Source organism: Taudactylus pleione, unplaced genomic scaffold, assembly GCF_031769625.1.
Source record: "Taudactylus pleione unplaced genomic scaffold, aTauple2 ptg000069l, whole genome shotgun sequence".
Taxonomy (NCBI): Eukaryota; Metazoa; Chordata; class Amphibia; order Anura; family Myobatrachidae; genus Taudactylus; species Taudactylus pleione.
Window position 1 is genome coordinate 1415656 of NW_028284471.1, and position 23468 is coordinate 1439123.

The window sequence follows — 23468 nt, forward strand, 5'->3', positions numbered from 1 at the left end:
GCTGCCTCTTAATTATGCACGCCTCTGAAATGGCATTAAGACGCTCAGGCACGCCTGCGTTAGCACCTCCACTCCCCCGTTTCTAGCGGCCAGCCCCTGTCACCACCCACAAGCGTCTTCTGCTGTCACTCATTCTGCAGGGCTGTCTATGGGTGGTGAGCGTATGCTTCCCAATCGCTCGCACTGGTTCGTGCACACGCATGCGTAGAATGCAAACAATTGGTTGGCTGCGTGCGAACGCATTCCTAGTGAGCAGGTCTGAATCAGGTCCGGTGTGTACAGGCGGTCAGCCAGTCGCACATACACTTGCTGCAGAGGCCGAACGCCCGTAGACTTACTGCAGAGGCCACCAGTGTCTGACAGCTCAACTGGGCGGGCACATGTAAATTGGATTCACATACAGATAGGACGGCGGCTCATCCTGATGTGTACCCAGCTTAACACTGCTGGGTCAGAGCTGTCAGTGTAAAGTTACGCCTCCACTAATTAGCGGCATAACTGCAGGTGTAAGGAATCGTGGGGACAGCTGCTTTTCTGAGACGTTATCCCCAGAGTGAAGTAATCTTGAACTGCTCCAGGTAAAATAGTATCTGACACAGCAACTTGTGGTGAGTCAGATACCAAAGTATTGGGGGGAGGGGGGGATTTCAGATGGGGCATGTTATGAATATTGCAATACTAATAATACATAATTGATGATAAGGAAGAATTAATGATAAATAGGTGATGACAATGTAGTAATGTTAATATAGGGGTTACAATAATGTACGTAGTAATAATTACATACAAAGGTAATGATAATGATGTACCAATAATGTACATACAAGAAGAGAATAATATGGTAATAAGGATAATGCAGAGAGTATGTAAATGTGGTGATAATAATAGAAAGGGTAAAAATATGTAGTACTTTAGTAATAAGGATAATACAGACAAAGGTGAGAATAATATGGGAACGATGATAAAACATGGAGTCGGCAGATCATTAGTTTCGGTATGACATATAATCCAATAATCCCAGCAACTATACACTACCTATAGTACAAGCGTGGGCGCCAGACTACGGCGGCCAAGACTATATTAGGAAGTATTACACAGGTCGCTGACTGAGCACTGACCCGTTCCATGCTGCATCTTGTCTGGGGGCTGGTAGTCACTCACTGAGCCAGGGGGGCAGCTTGCACTAATGCCCCTCCCAGGTCGCTGCTGCTGCTGCTGCTGCTGCTTGTTGCCATAAGTCACGTGGGAAAGTGAAACGTATCTTGGTAACTAGATCTCCCCGGGAACGTTTGTCAACAGACGCAGTAGTAGCGGCATAATAGTGGATGGGGAGAGACATTGGTGGTAAGATCCCTACTGCGACAGATGGGAGAGATACTAGGAAGTAAGAGTAGAAAGTTGCATGTAAGTATTAAGTTAAAGTAAGAGGATGGATACTATCCTGTGGTGACAGGAGGAATCATAATATCCTGGAGTGGAAGGACAGAGGAGGGAGCCCATCCTGGGGGATGTAGTGGGATGAGAGGGAGAGGACTGGAGGAATCACATACTGGGTTCAGAAGGAAAGTAGAGATCACATCCTGGGTTGGTATAGGACATATTCAATCTTCCTCTATATGCTAATACTGTGGAAAACTATTTTTCGTTTACTATATAATTGGTTATTTTCATTAGTATAAATCTCATGTAGATGCTTGGTAACTAGGCACTGGGATCTCAGTAATATGATCAGGACCTTCTTTATTAGAGTTGTCTCTACCCTATTAATAAGTGATTACGCTTTCATGTGAATTTGTTTATGGTCACCCACATGTCTATGGCCTTCTGTATAACACTCCCTAAACTGTTATTGTTACTGGGAGAAACAGGTGGTTGAGAGGAAAACAATATTACTAAACATATTAAATAGTGGCATAGCTAAAAGTCTCTGTGTTAAACATGTCCCAGGCCTTTCTGCACATGTCACTACCCATAGTAATCCACCACATATGAATTGTATGACAGCAAATCTGCCAAAATGTTTATTTTTCTGCACATGGGACTTTGCCTACTTAATGGTCAGTTTTATTCTTAGAGCAAATAAAAGCACATTTAATTGGGCTGCAGAGATTGTCTACTTGTCACAGTGCTATTAATTATCCACAATCCAAGTGGACAGCGCTAACATTGTATTTGGTCCTATGTCATCACAAGACACAGCTTCTCTATTTGCCTGATGTAATTAGATTTCTTCATCTGACGCTTGCGGCAGGAACATTTTTCAGTCTTATGCGCGTATTAGTGAGCATGATAAACCGAGCTACATTTACATTTTTATTATAAAAAAGAGAAGCAAGAGTACAATACTATGATGTGATCATTTCTGGGCATTATTTACCACTGCTCCAGTTTAGTGAAATATGAAAATAAATTGTCTAATTGCCCATGGGGGTTATTTATGTACCAAAATAAGTCATATTGCTTATCTGCCCACCAGAAACATTCCCAGGTGCAACCATTTTGCTCTTTTTAAGTGTAACAGGGAGACATTTTGTATGCTAACTTTGTGGACTGCAATCCATGACTGGGATGCAAAAGTAAAATAGTTGCCTCAAAGTAATATCTTCCATAAATTTGTGGCTATTCCTTTAATTAGGGGGCCTTATATATCCTAATTAAGTCCCGTAGGTAAGAGGACATCAACACTGTTTTTATTTTATATGTTTCATTAGTACATTTTTATGTCATGAAATTGCACTACCACCTAGGAAACATTTTTCCCTATGGCGGCCAAGCTAAAGAACTAGGAGCTGCTACTGTATATGTCTGTGTATTCCAGATCTGTAATTCTCCCTACCCCCAATTTTTTTTTTCCTGAACTGGGTGAGAAGCCCAGGAGAAATGGCTGTATGGGGTGCACCTGGGTTTAGGTAGCCAGGCCAACATAGAAGAATACTACCTACTAGGTAGTAGTGCAGTTTTAATTACTGTTTTTATGTGTCAGATTAATGCACATTACATCTAGATGGCCCAAAAGCATCTCACTTATACCCCTTTTACACCTAAATTCTGGGTCTGACCCAGAGGTTGGAACAGGGTTCCAATCCGGATCAGACCCGGAATTTCGCCGGTGCCGACCCAGGACATTCCCGAGTCGGTGCCGTTCACACCAGAGTCGGGTCTGCATAGACCCGGCTTTTCCGGCGTTGAAGTGGACGCTTGGAGATGACGTCATCTCCAAGCGCCACTGAAACCAGACCAATCGGCCGTCATGCTGCGCGCTCCAGCTCAGCGTGATCCGGAGTGCACTGTTCACACTGCAGGATTTCACGGGTTACTCCCGTGTTAAACCCTGCAAGTTACCTGGGTTGGATTGCCGGGTCACGCGATCCAACCCTATCCCTTTTCACACCAAGGAGCTACCCGGGTTAACCCTGCAATAACCCGGTTTTTAGCTCCGGTGTAAAAGGGGTATAAGTAAAGGCCAGTACCTGAACAGCGCTAGAAGATTTTCAAAAGTCAAGCTTTTTGAACAACCAACAAGTTTCTGCATACACCCAATAAACTGGGCCCACCTCCTTAAATGTGCAGTCATCTGCTTTTGAAGTTCAGTAGACTATCTCATCCCACTAAACATAATCTCATTTTATCCATTTGGGTACAGAATCATTTCCCTCGCAGTTACTGCTATATTGAGCCATAACATATATGCACACCAATATAAATGGCAGCAAATGTGCATAAACATTAGCATAAAAAACAGATTTGCACTATGCACTGTTTTCTTTTACCTTGTTCGTAATAATACTTTGTGGGCAGTTGAATTAGCTGTGAGGTTATTAAGGTTATTAGGTTGCTGTGTGCAAGTACCACAAATATGGTAATGAAAACATTCCTCATTTGGATAGCGCTCCTAATTCTCAAATAAAACGCTGCCTTTCTGCCTTTTCATTTCTACCATTTCATTTCATTCTGGGCTTGTGCTCCTTGAGTTTAACGATTCAAGGTGTGACCGATATTAGATCTATTTCTTCAATGATTTGTACACTTAGCTTTTTGTTTTCCGTAGTTTTCAGACTGAGCGGCAGTTCTCAGGGGCGACAAGAGAATGGATTTCACGTTTTACTTGCAGATAGCAAAACCCCAGAGCAAAACAAATGTATGCTGTTCCAGAAGTTAGACGCATAATGCTTCCAGCATTTAGACCGACAAGCTGATTTCCCAGAAGACTTCTCTTACTTGCTCACAAAGCCAATCCTTTTTTTTTTCTCCCAAAAAACAATTTCTATATATGGGGATCTAAATATTACTGGACATCTGGCTGAAAGTCTTGACTTAAGCAAACTGCATCTACCAGCAGCAATAGTCTACTTGGTCTCTAGACAATTAGAAAGTTCTGAACCCCTTAAATGATACAAATGTACTCTTATAACTAGAAGTTCCCATCTCCAATACTACTACAGTTCTAAAAAACAGGCTTCAGTGCCTAGAGAAACATTTTACATCATATCTTCTGTTATTTTACCTTCTGTATGAAGACTTGACGCCATATTGAATTTATTTCTAGGAATTTGTTTCTGTCTATTTCAAGGAAGCATAAAAAGTCATGGCATCTGGAAAACACCTTCAAGGCAAGACGTTTGTTAGCCAGGGAGGAGTCAAGAAGATGGATCCCATGCAGAGAGCCAGATACTTGGCGTATGAGAAGCCCAGCAAATCCATAGCAGAGTCACTACTCATTACTAACAAGCGACTGAAAGAACATGCTCTCAAGGTGCCCCCAGATCCACAGCGACACATCCCAGACCCCGAGCAGGAAAGGCAAACAAAGGTGGTGGGTCAACTGAAGGCCGCAGAAGCACGAAACCGGATACATTTGATGAGAGTGCGCTTCCAGTGCATGAGAGTAAGAAAACCTTCCACACATATCCTGTGAGATCTTATAATCATAGTTGCAGTTTACAGTAATGAAAGTATTTCACCGGTCAGATTTAAGCATGTTAACAAACAACTGATTATGGGGTGTGTTCATCATTAGAATCCCGATCACTGTGATAAGTCTAATTTATTGAAACTTTTGTTCCAATAAAATAATCCTCTACGCACACTTTTCCTGGTATTTTTCACAAAAAATACCCTGACAGTGTGACAATGAATGTGCCGCTGGCTTCTCAGGGGTCACATGCGTGGGGGGGGGGTGGGGGGGGAGGGGTAGTTGGTGGCTCATGTGCGGTTACTCTGTCAGAGTACTTTTTGCGAACAATACCTTTAAAAGTGTGCGGAGAGGATTTGCGGGGTCAGTGCTTTCTCGCAACTCTTTCCCTGCATACGATATTTGATACATCCTTGTGATGTATTCAAATATGGCAATTTGAATTTGGGGGAACTAATCACATCCCATCTACATCTGAGATTCGGATTGTGATAAATAGAGCCCATAGTGGTGATACAGAAAATGATGCAGAAATTGCAATTTATGCATCATTTTATGAAAAACGGGCTTGATAAATATGCTCCTAAATTGATTCTTAATATACTCAACTGTGGGTGCTAAGTCATGCCTATTTCAGCTTGTTTTGTTTTATTTACTTACAGTGATGTGCTGTAATCCATAGCAATCCATCAGATTTCAGTTCTCATTAGTCTAGCTGCATGGGGTGGACATTAATTCTAATTCAAAGGTGTGAGATTGTAGCAATAATACACCACACAGTATGTTATAATAAAAGGTAACAATGTTTATAATTGATATACAATGTTCAACAGTAACAGGATTCCACCAATTAAACAGATATGCGCCCTGCTTTGGCGCTGCATAGAATAATTCAGGTGACCACTAGCTGTCTTGAATTATCCAAGGGCTAAAGTTAAACACTGACACACTTAACACCTGTCATACTCCTACTGTCAGTTAGAAATAGGTAATTAGTAGTAATTGCGAAAATGCAATTATTACTGCATCATTATAGGACATGTCCACTTCTGAAAAAGTAGCTAGTTCATTGGTACACCACTAATCCTACTGCCATTTTAAAAAGACTCTGAGGGGTATTCAATATGAAAGGTTAACTTCCCTGGCGAAGTTAACGTTTCATATCGGAGTTTTTTTCTGCGTAAAGGTATGGTGCGCGCTCCCGCTTATCCCCGTATTCAATATCAAATTAACGAAAACGGGAAACTCCGAAGTTGGATTTGCGTAAAGTTACAAATTTTTCCTTAAAATAATTGTAAGACCCCCCTAATGTTGTAAAAACATGGGGGAACACTATGGGTACCCCCGTTTTAGCCTTTAATTGAAAGTCGGGGCTTTAAATAGCCGCAGCAGGTGTTTTTTTACCGACATTGAAGAAGTGATGCAGAAGAGCACTTAGGTTATTTTTTTTTGTTTTTTTAAGTGGTCCCATCAAATTTGGGGTACATGAAAATGGGTACTAGCATATTTTCATGTCCCTAAAGTAAGTTTTTAAAAATTCTGCATTTGTGCACCTGCCGCTATAATTCTATTCTAGAAAACACCTGCCGCATACTTGCAGAATAGCCCTGAACCTATTTCCCTATTGTTAAACAATTTTTTCCCATTTTTTTTTTTTTCGCACCCCAATTTTGAAATTAATTTTTTGGGGTGTCCCTATTTTTTTTTTAAACTTTTTTTTGACACAGTTCTTTTTTAAATGTCAATCTCAGGGGTGCAGGCTATTTTTTTTAAGCCTGCACCCCTAAACCCCAATTCTGCACTTTTTTTCGACACCTATTCAATGGTGAAAAGTTATCACCGTTTTTTATCAAAGACTTGTCAAAACAACGATAAGTCTTTGAAATTGAATAGGGTGTAAAAGTAAAACAAGTGATATTAACGCAAAAACGTTAAAAAGTGCGATATTAACGCAAAAAACTATGTTATCGCACCCATATTGAATACCCCTATGAGGGGTATTCAATATGAAACGTTAACTTCACTGTCAAAGTTAACGTTTCATATCAGAGTTTTTACCTGTGTTAAAGTATCGGGCGCGCTCCCGCTTATACCCGTATTCAATATAAAATTAACGAAAACGGGAAACTCCGAAGTTGGATTTGCGTAAAGTTACGAATCTTTCCTTAAAAAAATTGTAAGACCCCCCTAAAGTAGTAAAAACATGTGGGAACACTATGGGTACCCCCGTTTTAGCCTTTAATTGAAAGTCGGGGATTTAAATAGTCGCAGCAGGTGTTTTTTTCCCGACATTGAAGAAGTGATGCAGAAGAGCACTTAGGTTATTTTTTTCATTTTTTTAAGTGGTCCCATCAAATTTGGGGTACATGAAAATGGGTACTAGCATATGTTTATGTCCCTAAAGTAAGTTTTTAAAAATTCTGCATTTGTGCACCTGCCGCTATAATTCTATTCTTCAAAACATCTGCCGCATACTTGCAGAATAGCCCTGAACCTATTTCCCTATTGTTAAACAATTTTTTCCCATTATTTTTTTTTCACCCCAATTTTTTAATTATTTTTTGGGGTGTCCCTATTTTTTGTAACTTTTTTTGACACAGTTCTTTTTTAAATGTCATTCCCAGGGGTGCAGGCTATTTTTTTTTAAGCCTGCACACCTAAACCCCAATTCTGCACTTTTTTTCAACACCTATTCAATGGTGAAAAGTTATCCCCGTTTTTTATCAAAGACTTTTCAAAACTGCGATAAGTCTTTGAAATTGAATATGGTGTCAAACTAAAACCAGTGATATTAACGCAAAAACGTTAAAAAGTGCGATATTAACGCAAAAAACAATGTTATCGCACCCATATTGAATACCCCTATCTGAGTGGAGTTACTCACAGTATAACATCACATTCTTGAGCATTGTCTGTGTACTTCTCCAACCTAGCTCTCAGTCCATGGTCTTACAAAACATGCAATCTGAGGCTTTCACACAGAGAGTAACAACTGGAGTAATTGTGTCCTATCTGATAAACTTGAAATGGCCAGTGAGCAGTAATAGAGTTGCTTATATATATATATATATATATATATATTATGACGTTTTGCCTATAAATATCACAACAAGGCCACATCTGCCACAAAATAAAGCAATATAAAATCACTGAGCTAGACTAGGAAATAAAATCACTATCGGTGAAAAGTATAATTTATAGAAATTGGTTAAAGGAGAAAAACACCTCTGATCTTGAAGATGATCCATCATGGTAAGTCTACTGTATGTTTAGTTTTCTATACAGTTTTTGAAAGGTGTTCATGAATTTCCCTTGTAATGTTAGATGAATCATATTAGAACCACTCAGAAATCCAATAATGAATATATTCAAATATTATTTTGCAAACTAATTTTGGCTGTTAGCATCTTCTTCAACCATATAAAATAGATAATATTTATGATTATGGGGTATATTTATCATTGCTATGGGCAACACCTCCACTTGTTCTCTTTAGAATATTTGTTAAATCTCCCTCTGAAGCTGCATACACACACAACGATTTTGTTACCAACGATTTTCTGAACGATTTTCTGAACGATTATCTGTCAGATTTTTTAAAGTGTAATGAACGATTTTTTTGAACTACAAACGATTTTTGCATATTCCCTTAACCACTTGCCTGGCATGGTCGTATCAGATACGACCATACCAGACTGGGCTTTCCCTGACATGGTCGTATCTGATACGACCAGTCAGGAAAGCTCTGTGGGCGGCTGCTGGAAAATAAGTTTCTAGCAGCCGCCAATCACAGAGGGACCTCCTGGTCCCACTTCACACTGTCCCTCCCCGTGGGCCGGCCGATCACTTCTAGCAGTGATCGGACAGCCCAGCGCCGGCACACCCACCCCCGACAGCAGCCCGGCGGCTGCTGACAGGGCAGAGAAGGAAGCGCTGATAGCGCTGTCCTTCTCTCCCTCTCTGTCCGGAGGACAGCCGCTGACAGGGCAGAGAAGGCAGCGCTGAGAGCGTTGTCCTTCTCTCCCTCCTCCGGAGCTAGCAGCAGCCCGGCGGCTGCTGACAGGCAGAGAAGGCAGAGCTGATAGCGCTGTCCTTCTCTCCCTCTCTGTCCGGAGGACAGCTGCTGACAGGCAGAGAAGGCAGCGCTGATAGCGTTGTCCTTCTCTCCCTCCTCCGGAGCTAGCAGCAGCCCGGCGGCTGCTGACAGGGCAGAGAAGGTAGCGCTGATATCGCTGTCCTTCTCTCCCTCTCTGTCCGGAGGACAGCCGCTGACAGGGCAGAGAAGGCAGCGCTGATAGCGTTGTCCTTCTCTCCCTCCTCCGGAGCTAGCAGCAGCCCGGCGGCTGCTGACAGGCAGAGAAGGTAGCGCTGATAGCGTTGTCCTTCTCTCCCTCCTCCGGAGCTAGCAACAGCCCGGCGGCTGCTGACAGGCAGAGAAGGCAGAGCTGATAGCGTTGTCCTTCTCTCCCTCCTCCGGAGCTAGCAGCAGCCCGGCGGCTGCTGACAGGGCAGAGAAGGTAGCGCTGATAGCGCTGTCCTTCTCTCCCTCTCTGTCCGGAGGACAGCCGCTGACAGGGCAGAGAAGGCAGCGCTGATAGCGTTGTCCTTCTCTCCCTCCTCCGGAGCTAGCAGCAGCCCGGCGGCTGCTGACAGGCAGAGAAGGCAGCGCTGAGAGCGTTGTCCTTCTCTCCCTCCTCCGGAGCTAGCAGCAGCCCGGCGGCTGCTGACAGGGCAGAGAAGGTAGCGCTGATAGCGCTGTCCTTCTCTCCCTCTCTGTCCGGAGGACAGCCGCTGACAGGGCAGAGAAGGCAGCGCTGAGAGCGTTGTCCTTCTCTCCCTCCTCCGGAGCTAGCAGCAGCCCCGGCGGCTGCTGACAGGCAGAGAAGGCAGCGCTGATAGCGCTGTCCTTCTCTCCCTCCTCCGGAGCTAGCAGCAGCCCGGCGGCTGCTGACAGGGCAGAGAAGGTAGCGCTGATAGCGCTGACCTTCTCTCCCTCTCTGTCCGGAGGACAGCCGCTGACAGGGCAGAGAAGGCAGCGCTGATAGCGTTGTCCTTCTCTCCCTCCTCCGGAGCTAGCAGCAGCCCGGCGGCTGCTGACAGGCAGAGACGGCAGCGCTGAGAGCGTTGTCCTTCTCTCCCTCCTCCGGAGCTAGCAGCAGCCCGGCGGCTGCTGACAGGGCAGAGAAGGTAGCGCTGATAGCGCTGTCCTTCTCTCCCTCTCTGTCCGGAGGACAGCCGCTGACAGGGCAGAGAAGGCAGCGCTGAGAGCGTTGTCCTTCTCTCCCTCCTCCGGAGCTAGCAGCAGCCCGGCGGCTGCTTACAGGCAGAGAAGGCAGCACTGATAGCGTTGTCCTTCTCTCCCTCCTCCGGAGCTAGCAGCAGCCCGGCGGCTGCTGACAGGGCAGAGAAGGTAGCGCTGATAGCGCTGTCCTTCTCTCCCTCTCTGTCCGGAGGACAGCCACTGACAGGGCAGAGAAGGCAGCGCTGATAGCGTTGTCCTTCTCTCCCTCCTCCGGAGCTAGCAGCAGCCCGGCGGCTGCTGACAGGCAGAGAAGGCAGCGCTGAGAGCGTTGTCCTTCTCTCCCTCCTCCGGAGCTAGCAGCAGCCCGGCGGCTGCTGACAGGGCAGAGAAGGTAGCGCTGATAGCGCTGTCCTTCTCTCCCTCTCTGTCCGGAGGACAGCCGCTGACAGGGCAGAGAAGGCAGCGCTGATAGCGTTGTCCTTCTCTCCCTCCTCCGGAGCTAGCAGCAGCCCGGCGGCTGCTGACAGGCAGAGAAGGCAGCGCTGAGAGCGTTGTCCTTCTCTCCCTCCTCCGGAGCTAGCAGCAGCCCGGCGGCTGCTGACAGGGCAGAGAAGGTAGCGCTGATAGCGCTGTCCTTCTCTCCCTCTCTGTCCGGAGGACAGCCGCTGACAGGGCAGAGAAGGCAGCGCTGAGAGCGTTGTCCTTCTCTCCCTCCTCCGGAGCTATCAGCAGCCCGGCGGCTGCTGACAGGCAGAGAAGGCAGCGCTGAGAGTGTTGTCCTTCTCTCCCTCCTCCGGAGCTAGCAGCAGCCCGGCAGCTGCTGACAGGGCAGAGAAGGTAGCGCTGATAGCGCTGTCCCTCTCTGTCCGGAGGACAGCCGCTGACAGGGCAGAGAAGGCAGCGCTGAGAGCGTTGTCCTTCTCTCCCTCCTCCGGAGCTAGCAGCAGCCCGGCGGCTGCTGACAGGCAGAGAAGGCAGCGCTGATAGCGTTGTCCTTCTCTCCCTCCTCCGGAGCTAGCAGCAGCCCGGCGGCTGCTGACAGGGCAGAGAAGGTAGCGCTGATAGCGCTGTCCTTCTCTCCCTCTCTGTCCGGAGGACAGCCGCTGACAGGGCAGAGAAGGCAGCGCTGATAGCGTTGTCCTTCTCTCCCTCCTCCGGAGCTAGCAGCAGCCCGGCGGCTGCAGACAGGGCAGAGAAGGTATCGCTGTCCTTCTCTCCCTCTCTGTCCGGAGGACAGCCGCTGACAGGGCAGAGAAGGCAGCGCTGAGAGCGTTGTCCTTCTCTCCCTCCTCCGGAGCTAGCAGCAGCCCGGCGGCTGCTGACAGGCAGAGAAGGCAGCGCTGAGAGCGTTGTCCGTCTCTCCCTCCTCCGGAGCTAGCAGCAGCCCGGCGGCTGCTGACAGGGCAGAGAAGGTAGCGCTGATAGCGCTGTCCTTCTCTCCCTCTCTGTCCGGAGGACAGCCGCTGACAGGGCAGAGAAGGCAGCGCTGAGAGCGTTGTCCTTCTCTCCCTCCTCCGGAGCTAGCAGCAGCCCGGCGGCTGCTGACAGGCAGAGAAGGCAGCGCTGATAGCGTTGTCCTTCTCTCCCTCCTCCGGAGCTAGCAGCAGCCCGGCGGCTGCTGACAGGGCAGAGAAGGTAGCGCTGATAGCGCTGTCCTTCTCTCCCTCTCTGTCCGGAGGACAGCCGCTGACAGGGCAGAGAAGGCAGCGCTGATAGCGTTGTCCTTCTCTCCCTCCTCCGGAGCTAGCAGCAGCCCGGCGGCTTCTGACAGGGTAGGGAAGGCAGCACTGATAGCGCTGTCCTTCTCTCCCTCCTCCGGAGCTAGCAGCAGCCCGGCGGCTGATGGCAGAGCAGAGTAGCCGCCGGCCAGGGAAGGACAGCGCTTCTCTCTCTCTCCACCCCCGTTAGCAGCAGCCCGACGGCTGCAAACTAGACAGAGCAGCCGCTGGGCAAATAGAAGGTAGCGCTTTCAGCGCTGACCTTTTCTCTGCCCGTTCCCTGTCCCAACGCCCTGTTAGGGGCTCCCCAGCGGCTGCAAACAGTAGAGGGAGCAGCCGCTTACTAAAGAGCCAACCCCTCCTCCTCCCCCCCATTTTTGCAAGCCCCACCCCATGTATAAACAGCAAACCCCTATTTATATATATATATATATATATACATATACTGTGTGTGTATATATATATATATATATATATATATACATATAGTGTGTGTGTATATATATATATATATATATATATATATAAAATGTGTGTGTGTGTGTGTGTGTGTGTGTGTATATATATATATATATATGTATATATATACACACGTGTGATCTATACAGATGGATATATACATATACTGTGTATATACAGTATATATATACAGTATATGTGTATGTGCATATATATATATATAGTGTATGTGTGTGTGGAGCCCCCCAACCGATGTCAAACAATCGATTGTTTCTATCGATGGCTGAACCAATCGGCCGTCGATGGTACAGCTGTCAATGACCAGAAGTACAGTATACCATAAAAAAATAAATTTTTATGGTATATGGTGTTTAAAAAAAAAAAATGAGTTGAAATAGTTTTAAAAAGATGTTCTTGACCTAATTCTATAAAAAAAAAAAACGACAATTTCGGAGCGGTTTTTGGAAAAAAAATTTGCCAGTTAAGTGGTTAATGAAAATCGTTCAGTTGGTCAGTCTGACTGAACTACAAACGTGAACGCGCATGAACAATAATCTTTAATCGTTTCAAGTGAATGATTTTTTGAACGATAAACGATATTGTTATCGATTATCGTTCAAAAAATCGTTGTGTGTGTATGCACCTTAAGAGCTAAATTTATTATGAATTAGTTTTGTGCAGCAGTTTCAATGTGCATTGCTGGTGGCTTTGACCTCCATACTGCCGGGATTACTAATCAGTGGTTTGGAGGGTGCTTTGAAATTATAGGGTGATGTGAGGCAGAAACTGCCACTAAAGGGCCATGGACCACATTCCCTCCACGTACAGTATTAAAGTAACATGTGTTTTAAGGATGGCCATGGTTAACCACCGATGGCTGATGGTTTTGCAATAGATGGTGGAAAGCCAATGGTTCTCCGTCATCCCTGGCACTGGGACACAGAGCATACCTCAGTCCGCCGAGGCTACCCGTAAATCCCCACCCCTTAATCTGATTGGCCAGCTGCCTAGAAACTACTAAAGCAGGGCTGACGATCGGTGGGCAACACCATCAATTGTTTCCTGCTGATGGTTTCACACCATCGATATGATTAACCACTGATTGTACAATGACTATCGATGGTTATCCCACTGATGGCAATCCCTAATGTGTTGGCCACAAGTTATGAGTCTCTCCTCTTTGATCTCCTCTCCTAGGAATGTAGTTACTTTACCGACGATTGAGATGCCGACGAGCGAAATTCTGGTGCCAGAGTCCCGACATGCAGCCACAACACCGGCGCCGGAATCCCGACATTGATTGAGATGCCGACTCTGGAATCCCAACAGCTGGCATCCCGATAGTAAATATAGTGCCTCTGGTTAGCTGTTAGCCATGTGCGGGGAGGGTTAGGTTTAAGCACCGCGGCGGGGTTAGGCTCAGGCTGCGGGGGTGGAAGGTTAGGGTTAGGCACCCCTGGGGGTGAGTTGGGTTAGGCACCACCGGGAGGGGAGGGGGGTTAGGGTTAGGCACCACCAGGGTGGGGAGTTAGGTTTAGGCACTAAACGGGAGCATTAGGGTTAGTGTTTGGCGGGGGAGGGTTAGGGGGTGAAGGGGGGAGGGTTAATATACTTACCTACCTCCTGTCGGGATTCTGAGCATCGGGATGTTGCTGTCGGTCTTTTGATCTCAACTGCCGGTCTTCCATATCCAACCCCTCTCCTTTGCTTCCAGTGGCAGACAGTACTAGCAAGCACTGGTAAGGCATCCTGTATCTGTGGCTGTAACTCGCACACACCAGGCTCCACAGGCTCAGATGATCGCATGAACATTATAACCATACAGAATTTTACATTCATCCCTCAAAGTGTTCTTTGCTGTGTTTGAGCAATATGCAAGAGCTAACCACACGGATCCATTCATAGATGTGAATTACAACATTAGCCAAGCAGCCTTTAATTATTATCCACATCGGCCAAGGGCTAGGGCCCATTCTTCGTTCTCATCCTACCTTTCTAATCTTTTTCTCTGTTTGTTTTTCTGATTCTGCCTCTGCCTCCTCGTCGCTAGCTCTATCAGTTGGTCAGTTGGAGTACCACAAAGCTCAGTCTTAGGTCCTCTGCTTTCTCAATCTATACAAACTAATCAGCTCTTTTGGAGTTCAGTATCATCTGTATGCGGACGATACTCAAATCTACCTATCTCTCCCCAGATTTGTCACCATCTGTATTGGTCTGTGTCACTGAAGGTCTTTCTGCCGTTTTATCTTGAATGTCATCTTGCCACCTCAAACTTCATATTTCCAAAACAGAATTGATTTTATTTTCACTGATCAATAGTAGTTATCAACCTGATATCTCTATCAATGTTGATAACTCAACGATCAACCCCACAAGCCCGCTGCCTAGGTGTCATCCTTGACATTGAACTGTCCTTTGTTCCCCACTTTTAATCTGTCTCAAAATCATGTTACATACATCTTAAAAACATATCCAAAATACTACCAAGACACTGCAAAAACTGTAATCCGTGCACTGATTATTTCCCGCATTGACTATTGCAATAGGGATGCGTTTAATTTAACGCTGCTCGGAATGCCGGCTGTCGGAATCCCAACGCCGGAAGGCCGACCTGGTACTAAAGATAGGCTCCTAAATCCCGACACCTATCTTTAGCCAGACGCCGAAATCCTGAACGAAGGTAAGCGGGGACTGTTAGCCATGTTTGATGGCATATAAATGGGCATGAGGGGCTCTGGCATATATAGAGGCATGAGGGGTTCTGTTTGGTATATATAGGGACATGGGGGGGTCTAATGCCATAAAAATGGTCATGAGAGGTCTCTGACATGTAAAGAGGCACGAGGGGCTCTGTCTGGCATATATTAGTACATATATGCCATATTAAAGGGCATGAGAGGGATCTGTCTGGCATATATATTGGCATGAGGAGGTATGATGCCAAATAAAGGGGCATGATGGGGCTCTGACATATAAGGGGCATGTGGATGGATCTGATGGCATGTAAATGGTTGGAACCCTATTGCCGTTCTTGACTTGCCCCCTGGCCAAACCTCCTGTCCGGATAACCCAATATTCAGTAGTACAGATGTGCCCACATACATCTATCCTCCGTGCGCTACAAGTCGTGCCACACATAACATTGCGTGCGACGTTTTACCTTCAAATGTTCTTATTCGCACAACGATGCAAATAGAATAGCACAAGCAGCTTCTGCTTATTAAAATGATATGCAGCATTCCTATGTTCTGTGTGTGACTGCGGCTGTATCTGCATGCTAAACGCTATGTTACAGTGTTACAGCCACTGACACTATAACGTAGCATTTTGCATGCAGATACACCCAGTACATAGGCATGCTGCATATCATTTAAATCAACAGAAGCTGCTCGTGCCATTTATTCGCATCATTGTGCAAATAAGACGCATGTGAAGGTGAAAAGACGCCCGGCGCTACTGAGCCACGCCACGGCATGGCACGACTAGAAGAGCTGTTTAACGTGCCAGGAAGCTAGATGTATGTGGATCCATCTGTAAGTAACATAAACAGATCATAAACAGGATTGCAGACCAGGCGTTAAGTAATGACATCTGCAGAAAATAAAGGATGGGTCAAGTGGAGCCTGTTTCTTTCCTATTTACATAAACACACAGCAACAAGCGTGCTGAGGAGAAAGTGGGAGCTTTTCATCTTTTATCCACAGTCTATAATAAATACAGCATTTGTGCTTTCCCAAGAGGTCTCAGTGCTTTTAGTTAAATGCATAGCAATTATATTTCAGCAGGGCAGCAGATCTATAAATGTATTTCTGAAGCACAGTAAATGGAAGTGACATTCTCACCTTTGGCCTCAATTCTATATAATATATATAAAATTGTGTCATTATTGGTACAGTCCCTATACGTTTCTATAGTGCTCAAAATATGAGATATGGTAAGAACTTACCCTTGTTATCTCTATTTCTACGAAGTCCATAGGGTTCCACAGGATACCTTGGGGTATAGGTGTGACGTCAGTCGCAGGGCACCAAAGAGTTAAGCTTTCAGCCTCCCAGGATGCACTAGGTCCCCCTCCTATACCCCGCCCCCGGGCCAAGGCACCTCAGTTAGTTACCAAGCCATAGGCCGGAGGAGGAGAAGGAAGAGAGAGAACAAAGATCTGGACACATACAAGAATCACATTCTCACCAGAGGGAGACGGAAAACCGGTGACCAGAGCAAAGCCCATCTGCAGCACAGGTGCGACAGGGCGGGAGTCCTGTGGAACCCTATGGACTTCGTAGAAATAGAGATAACAAGGGTAAGTTCTTACCATATCTCATATTTTCTACTTCAGGGTCCATAGGGTATCCACAGGATACCTTGGGGATGTCCCAAAGCAGTATCCTTTAAGGGTGGGGACGCTCCTGTGCAGAAAGGAGAATCCGCCGCCCGAAGGAAGCATCCTGAGAGGCGAAGGTGTCAAACCTGTAATACCTCACGAAGGTATGGACAGAAGACCACGTAGCAGCCTTGCAGATCTGAACTGCCGAGGCACCACGTCGAGCTGCCCACGAAGGACCCACAGACCTAGTGGAATGAGCCTTCAGAGAAGGAGGGACCGGTAGGCCTTCATGAAGATAAGCTTCAGAAATAGCCATACGGATCTAGGCTGCCAAAGTTTGCTTTGAAGCAGGCCAACCCTTTTTACGGAAGCCATAGAGGACAAACAAAGCGTCCGACTTCCTAAACGAAGAAGTGCGGTCAACATAAGTCCTTAAGGCCCGCACAACATCCAAAGAGGCCTCACCCACGGAAAGACCCGGTGAGTTAAAGGCCGGAACAACTATTTCCTCGTTAACATGAAACTGGGAAACAACTTTGGGAAGAAACTCGGGCCGAGTGCGGAGCACTGCCCTGTTCCCATAGAAAACCAAGAAAGGGGGTCTACAAGAAAGAGCCCCTAACTCAGAAACACGTCTGGCCGAAGCAATGGCCAGAAGGAAAACAGTCTTAGCTGTTAGCCATTTAAGATCCACTGAGCCCAGTGGTTCAAACGGCGGTCCTTGGAGAGCCCTCAGGACCACAGCCAAATCCCAAGGCGCCACAGGTGGAACAAAGGGCGGCTGAATGCGGAGAACACCCTGCATAAAGGTGCGCACATCCGGGATTGTAGCAATCCTACGGTGAAACCAGACAGATAGGGCCGAAACCTGTACCTTCAAAGAAGCAAGGCGAAGCCCATGATCTAGTCCCGCTTGCAGGAAGGCGAGAATCCGAGACAGACGAAACTCCCGCGGTGCATAACCTCTCGGTCGACACCACTGGAAGAACGTATGCCACACGCGATGGTATATCCTCGCGGAAGACGGTTTCCGAGCTCGTAACATGGTACGCACCACAGAGCTGGCAAACCCCCGGGACCTCAGCATGGCAGTCTCAACAGCCACGCCGTCAAAGACAGCCGAGTCAGGTCCGGGTGAAGGCAAGGACCCTGAGACAGAAGGTCCGGTCGTAGCGGCAACCGCAGAGGACTGTCCACGGACAGACCCTGAAGGTCTGAGAACCAGTGCCGCCTGGGCCACGCGGGAGCTATCAACAGGAGCGTCCCTCCTTCCTGTTTGAATTTCCGGATTACCCGTGGAAGAAGGGAGACCGGAGGGAACAGGTATGCGAACCGGAACGTCCACCGGACGGACAGAGCATCCACCAGAGACGCCCCTTCGTCTCTTCTGCGAGACCCGTACACCGGCAACTTGTTGTTGTGCCGGGACGCCATGAGGTCGATTTCTGGAAGACCCCACCTGTCCACCAGTAGTTGAAAAACGTCCGGGTGCAGGGACCATTCCCCCGGATGAACGTCCTGGCGACTTAGAAAGTCCGCCTCCCAATTTAGCACTCCCGGGATGAAGACCGCTGATATGGCCGGAAGATTGCGCTCCGCCCAAACCAGGATCCGAGAGACCTCTACGAGAGCCGCCCGACTGCGAGTTCCTCCTTGCCTGTTTATGTAGGCCACGGTGGTAGCGTTGTCCGACTGGACCTGCACCGGGCGACCCTGGAGAAACCGCTGTGCCTGCTGGAGAGCATTGAAGACCGCACGGAGTTCCAAGATATTTATTGGAAGCTCCGCTTCTGTCGGCGTCCACCTGCCCTGGAACAAGTGTGGACCCGAAACTGCTCCCCAGCCCCGAAGACTGGCGTCCGTTGTCAACAGGACCCAATTTGGAACCCAGAAGGGACGTCCCTTGTTGAGGTGGGTCGTCTGTAACCACCACGCAAGGGACAGGCGAACCTCCTGGGTGAGCACAATCGTCTGGGACTTCAAAGACTGAGTCAGCCCGTTCCACTTGGACAGGATCAGGTGCTGCAGAGGTCTGGAGTGAAACTGGGCGTATTCCACCATGTCGAACACCGACACCATGGAGCCCAGTAACCTCATCGCCGAGTGTAAGGACACCCGGCGGCTGTGCAGGCAACTGCGCACCCTTGACTGTAAAGCAGAGATCTTGTCCTCCGTCACGAAGATCCTTTGCTGTCCCGAGTCCAATAAGGCTCCAAGATGCAGAATCCTCCGAGACGGGATTAGAGTGGACTTCTGCCAGTTGATTAGCCAGCCGTGCCGTTGCAGCAGTGCAATGGTCAGGTCCAAGTGGCGTAACAGGAGCTCTGGAGATCCTGCCACCAATAACAGGTCGTCCAAATACGGCAACATGCGGACTCCCTGCAGCCGCAGAGAAGCCGCCATGACCGCCATCACCTTGGTGAAAACACGTGGTGCTGTTGCCAGGCCAAAAGGTAACGCCCGAAACTGGAAGTGGTCGCTGCGGATTGCAAACCTGAGGAACTGTTGATGGCGCCAAAGAATAGGGACATGCAGGTAAGCATCCTGTATGTCCAATGACACCAAGTAGTCCCCAGGTTCCAGCGCCAGAATGATGGACCGTAGGGTCTCCATCCGAAACTTCGGGACCCGCAAAGACTTGTTGAGTGCTTTGAGGTTGAGAATCGGACGATATGACCCATTGGGTTTCTGTACCAAAAATAGATTTGAATAGAAACCCTGGCCCCTCTGGGAGAATGGAACCGCCACTATAACTCCAGCCTGGTAATGCTCCCTGGTAATGCTTCTGTAGTCCCCTTGGTAATGCCCCCGTAGTGCCGCTTACACACATAAAAAAAAAAGAAACACTTACCTTAAACACCACTCCTGTGACCGCCGCCGTTGGGCCCGCCCGGCTGCTCCTTGGAACTATGGGAGAGATGTCATTACGTCTCTCCCATAGTGCCTGTGGGGAGAGCCGGAAGCTGGAGTTCAGGTGAGAACTGCAGCCTCCGGCTAGCGTGGCGCTGCAAAGAAGAGCCAGGCACCCGCTGTTAATAAAGTCTCCCTGCGGCGCCGGGCTGGAGGTCACTGACGCCGGGTGCAGCGGTGCACCCGGTGAACATGCACCTCCATCCCCCCCCTAGTTGTGGCCCTGCAATTGCCACCCCTCTGTAAAGTTTTCATCCAAATACATCCAGTGTAAGGCCCAGAACAGGCTCCCCGGTTCAAAGTTCTGCCAATGTACACCACCGGGAGGTCTGACCGAGATCTCAACCCCTTAGTATGTCTTCTGGGAACCAATATTACCACTCTGAAGTTTTTGTCCAAATCCATCCATTGGAAGGCTCAGAACACTCTGCCCAATTCAAAGTTCTGCCCAGCGTACACTAACGGGAGATCCAACCAGGACCCTAACCCCCAAAACCTGGCCAGGATCCAACTAGACCACCTCGCGTTGGTTTCATCCCAATCGGTGCAGGGGTGTCCGAATGCATAACTGGACAGACAAACAAACAGACCAATGAATTTTATATATAAGATGCACAATTAGGATAACTTCAGCTTTAGGTGGTCTTCATTATTGTATACTATAATGCTGAAAGGTAAATTAACTGCGTCCAGAGTCCCTATGATTCTCCAGGTTCCTGTAATGAAACAGCTGAGACAGGCCTTTACTTTACTGACAGCTGTGTTACCTTTCCACTCTCATAAACTGTTTAATTTTTAACCTTTTAAACACTGGAATATTTTTACACCTTTGAAAGCTGGCCAGTTTTCAGCTTTGATCAGCCTGCCAGTTTCACTGAGAATAACTTTTTGATTTTCAATTTTACTCAAGTAAATATTGTTTTATTTGTAGCATGATGGAATAATTACATTTTTGTTTTCATGGGCATTTCATGATTCTTCCCCTTTCTCTCAAAATCAATGCACCCTGGATATTTGCCAAAAATATTTAAAAAGTTGATTCTACCAAGCCTAGGAATATCAAATAGGTGTATTTTATAAGGTCAAGGAACAAAAGTATACATTATAGTTTCCGCCATTTTTTTTTCTTCTGTCATGACTGTAGGCATGGCCTTTCAGGAAAACCAGATGTTAGGAGGCTAGAACCCTTTTGCAGGGATTGGCACCAGGGCCACCCATAAGAATTATGGGCCCCCTGGCAAATTTTGATCCTGGGTTTGCTCTCAAAACGGATTGTGATGTGACTAAGGGCCTAATTCAGAGATGTGTGGAAACCCGATGCTTTAAATCCCTGATTTGCTGATCACGATCATGTTGGATTTCACTGATGCCCCGACCCGGCTTCTGCTTATCGGGGAATTGCGACAATCCGTCACTGATGTCTGGAGGCCTTAAGTTATAAATATGGATGGACTGAAAAGTCTGACTGGGAGGTCAGAAGACCCAAGCTGGCCACAGGAATTGTGGCCCATCCTCCCTCCTCTATTTACGCTGGAACCTACTAAACCTATTGGAAAGCTGACTATACAAAATACCATACAATTTTACTGGAATTTAAAAGTCACAAGGTAGACCATGGGACACTCATATAGACCACCTTTTACTACTACTATGTAGGGCTAAGCTTCTAATCCAGTCCTAATGGCGATTTGAGGCACCTGAGGTTCCATAACATTTGATTAGATAAGCTGAACTTCTTATTATTTCATGTACATTTGTAAATGTCTTGGTGAATAAATTGTTTATCGATTTATCTGGTGCTCTATGATCTTGTGGTTTTTACACTTTTGTTTTGATATCATTTTGACGTATGATCGATTCATCTTATGTGATATAGCAGTAACATCTGGCAAATGACATGGTCCAGATAAGCATTTTTGTTTGGATTTATAGAATGGAACTACACATATTTTCACATTTATTGTTTTGAACACATTGGTGTTGTTTCACCTTTTTGTTTTTATTTCACAGAGATAATGTCCTCATCAACAGCAGGGAGATACAATTTGGGCAGCCCCTCTGGAAAAGGAGGATTGGTGCACTGTATCCCATAGAGCAGAGATGGGGAACCTCAGGCCCGGGGGCCGTATAAAGCCCACGGAACCATTTGGTCTGGCCCTCTGAGCTTTTTTCTGCTAGCCTCATCTGGCTAGCAGGGTACCTAGAATGGCACCCTGCAGCCAGAATCTATGCAGCAGTGCCGTCTGGAGTGTTCTTAGGACGCTTCAGACGTTCATACCGCTGCCCTTACAGCTCCCCAGAGCATCCTCAGGATGCTCCGGTCATTGCTGTAATCACCAGCGATTATGGCCCCACCCCTGTGTAATGTCACACGGAGGAGGCGTGGCCTGCAAATGTTTTATATATCAAAATGGCCCTCGGCAGAAAAAAGGTTCCCCACACCTGCCATAGAGGATTCACAGACTGAACACTATCACCATGGTTTTTTCTATTTTTGTGTGTATATAAATACTCTACCGGTCAAAGCTTTTAGAACGCCCCCATTTTTTCAGTTTTTATTGAAAATGACGCAGATTAATGTCTCAATGTACTCTGAAGTCAAAGCATAGAACGGATAACCAATTGGAAATAAAGATTAAATCATAGAATAATGTTGTTTAACAAAATGTATTTAATCTAAATTATTGACTCATCAAAGTAGCAACCATTTGCACATTTTTTCTACCATGGAAATCAAATATTGTTTGGGAAGTTCTTCCCAACACATTGAAGAATTTTCCACTGGCTACATGCTAGGCACCGCCATGGTCGTTTTTCTGCCCCAGGTAGCACTGTCAGTGCCTGGTGTCGAGCCTCCCCCCCCCCAAACCCCACACCCACTTTCGTCCCACTTGATTTTAGGGGCTCCCTAAAAATGTAAGGTAACACCCTTAAATAGTAGGTGTGATGTGTTAGAGTAATTCTGCATCAAAGCAACACAATTTCCGGAAAAAAAAATTATGCCTTACATTCTTTAATTTCAATGAAGTTTTGTATAATAAATCCTGCCATGGGTGTAAAAAAAAAGTCTTATGGAGCATACACACGGTCAGATTTGTCAGACTTGTCAGATTTGTCAGATGAACGATTGAATGATTAAACGATTTGAACGATTTGAACGATTTTTGACTGCATTAAAATGAATGGAATCGTCCAAGTCTGACTGCAAACACATCAGATGTCAGAAATCGTTATCTGACCATCGGGAACGAGCATCGTTGATCGTCCATCGTTCAGGTATGTCAGATATGTCAGATTTTCCTTCAGATATGAACGACTGATCGATTTTTAAATCGTTATCGTTCATATCTGAAGGAAAAATCTGACCGTGTGTATGCACCATTAGGTTGATAAGTAAACTGGTTTTGAACTTATATGCCTTTAAATCTGCAATTTGATTTTAACAAGTTTTTGAATTACTTTTGCAGCTCACCTATTGAGCTAGTTGGGCAATGTCTCATTTTAAACCTCTTTTTATGGGCTTTAATATAATATATAACACAGCAGTATGTTTCAATAAAAATAAAAAATTTTGAACTTTTAAAATCAAAATTTAAATTTTCTCAAAAAAACATATTTTTAAATAAATGTAAAAACTCTCAAAAATTGTTCATACTGTTGTTAATAAATCCACAAAGTTTTATTTTGGGATCATGATGGGATTATCTGCTATAAGCTTTCATTTTTGAGTGACTCATGAAAATTGTATTTATTGAGGAACTACACATCTAATTAAATCGACGAAACACTATTTTTTCCAGTTCACTTCATTAGATGAATGCACGTTCCACTTCAGGTGTGTACGAGATTCTACAGCGCCTGCTCCCACTTTTGCACAGGTGCGCAAACTTAGGTGAAAAGATA

The 23468-nt window shown here is 46.3% G+C and overlaps 1 protein-coding gene across 13 annotated transcripts in view; it reads left to right on the top strand.

Annotated features, from left to right (window-relative positions):
* The first annotated feature begins 495 nt into the window (after positions 1 to 495).
* The window catches only part of LKAAEAR1 (LKAAEAR motif containing 1), a 95434-nt gene continuing 72461 nt past the window's right edge, over positions 496 to 23468 (top strand). For 2 of the 13 annotated variants that reach the window (XM_088466997.1, XM_088467010.1), the window contains exons 1-2: positions 1246 to 1404; positions 4547 to 4885. In XM_088466997.1, coding sequence (XP_088323123.1) covers positions 4586 to 4885 — 300 coding nt within the window. In that variant the 5' untranslated portion in view covers positions 1246 to 1404; positions 4547 to 4585. Of the gene's footprint in view, positions 609 to 1245; positions 1405 to 1493; positions 1585 to 4546; positions 4886 to 23468 lie in introns of those variants that run through there. The other 11 variants (XM_088467008.1, XM_088467002.1, XM_088467004.1 and 8 more) reach the window with 11 other exon arrangements.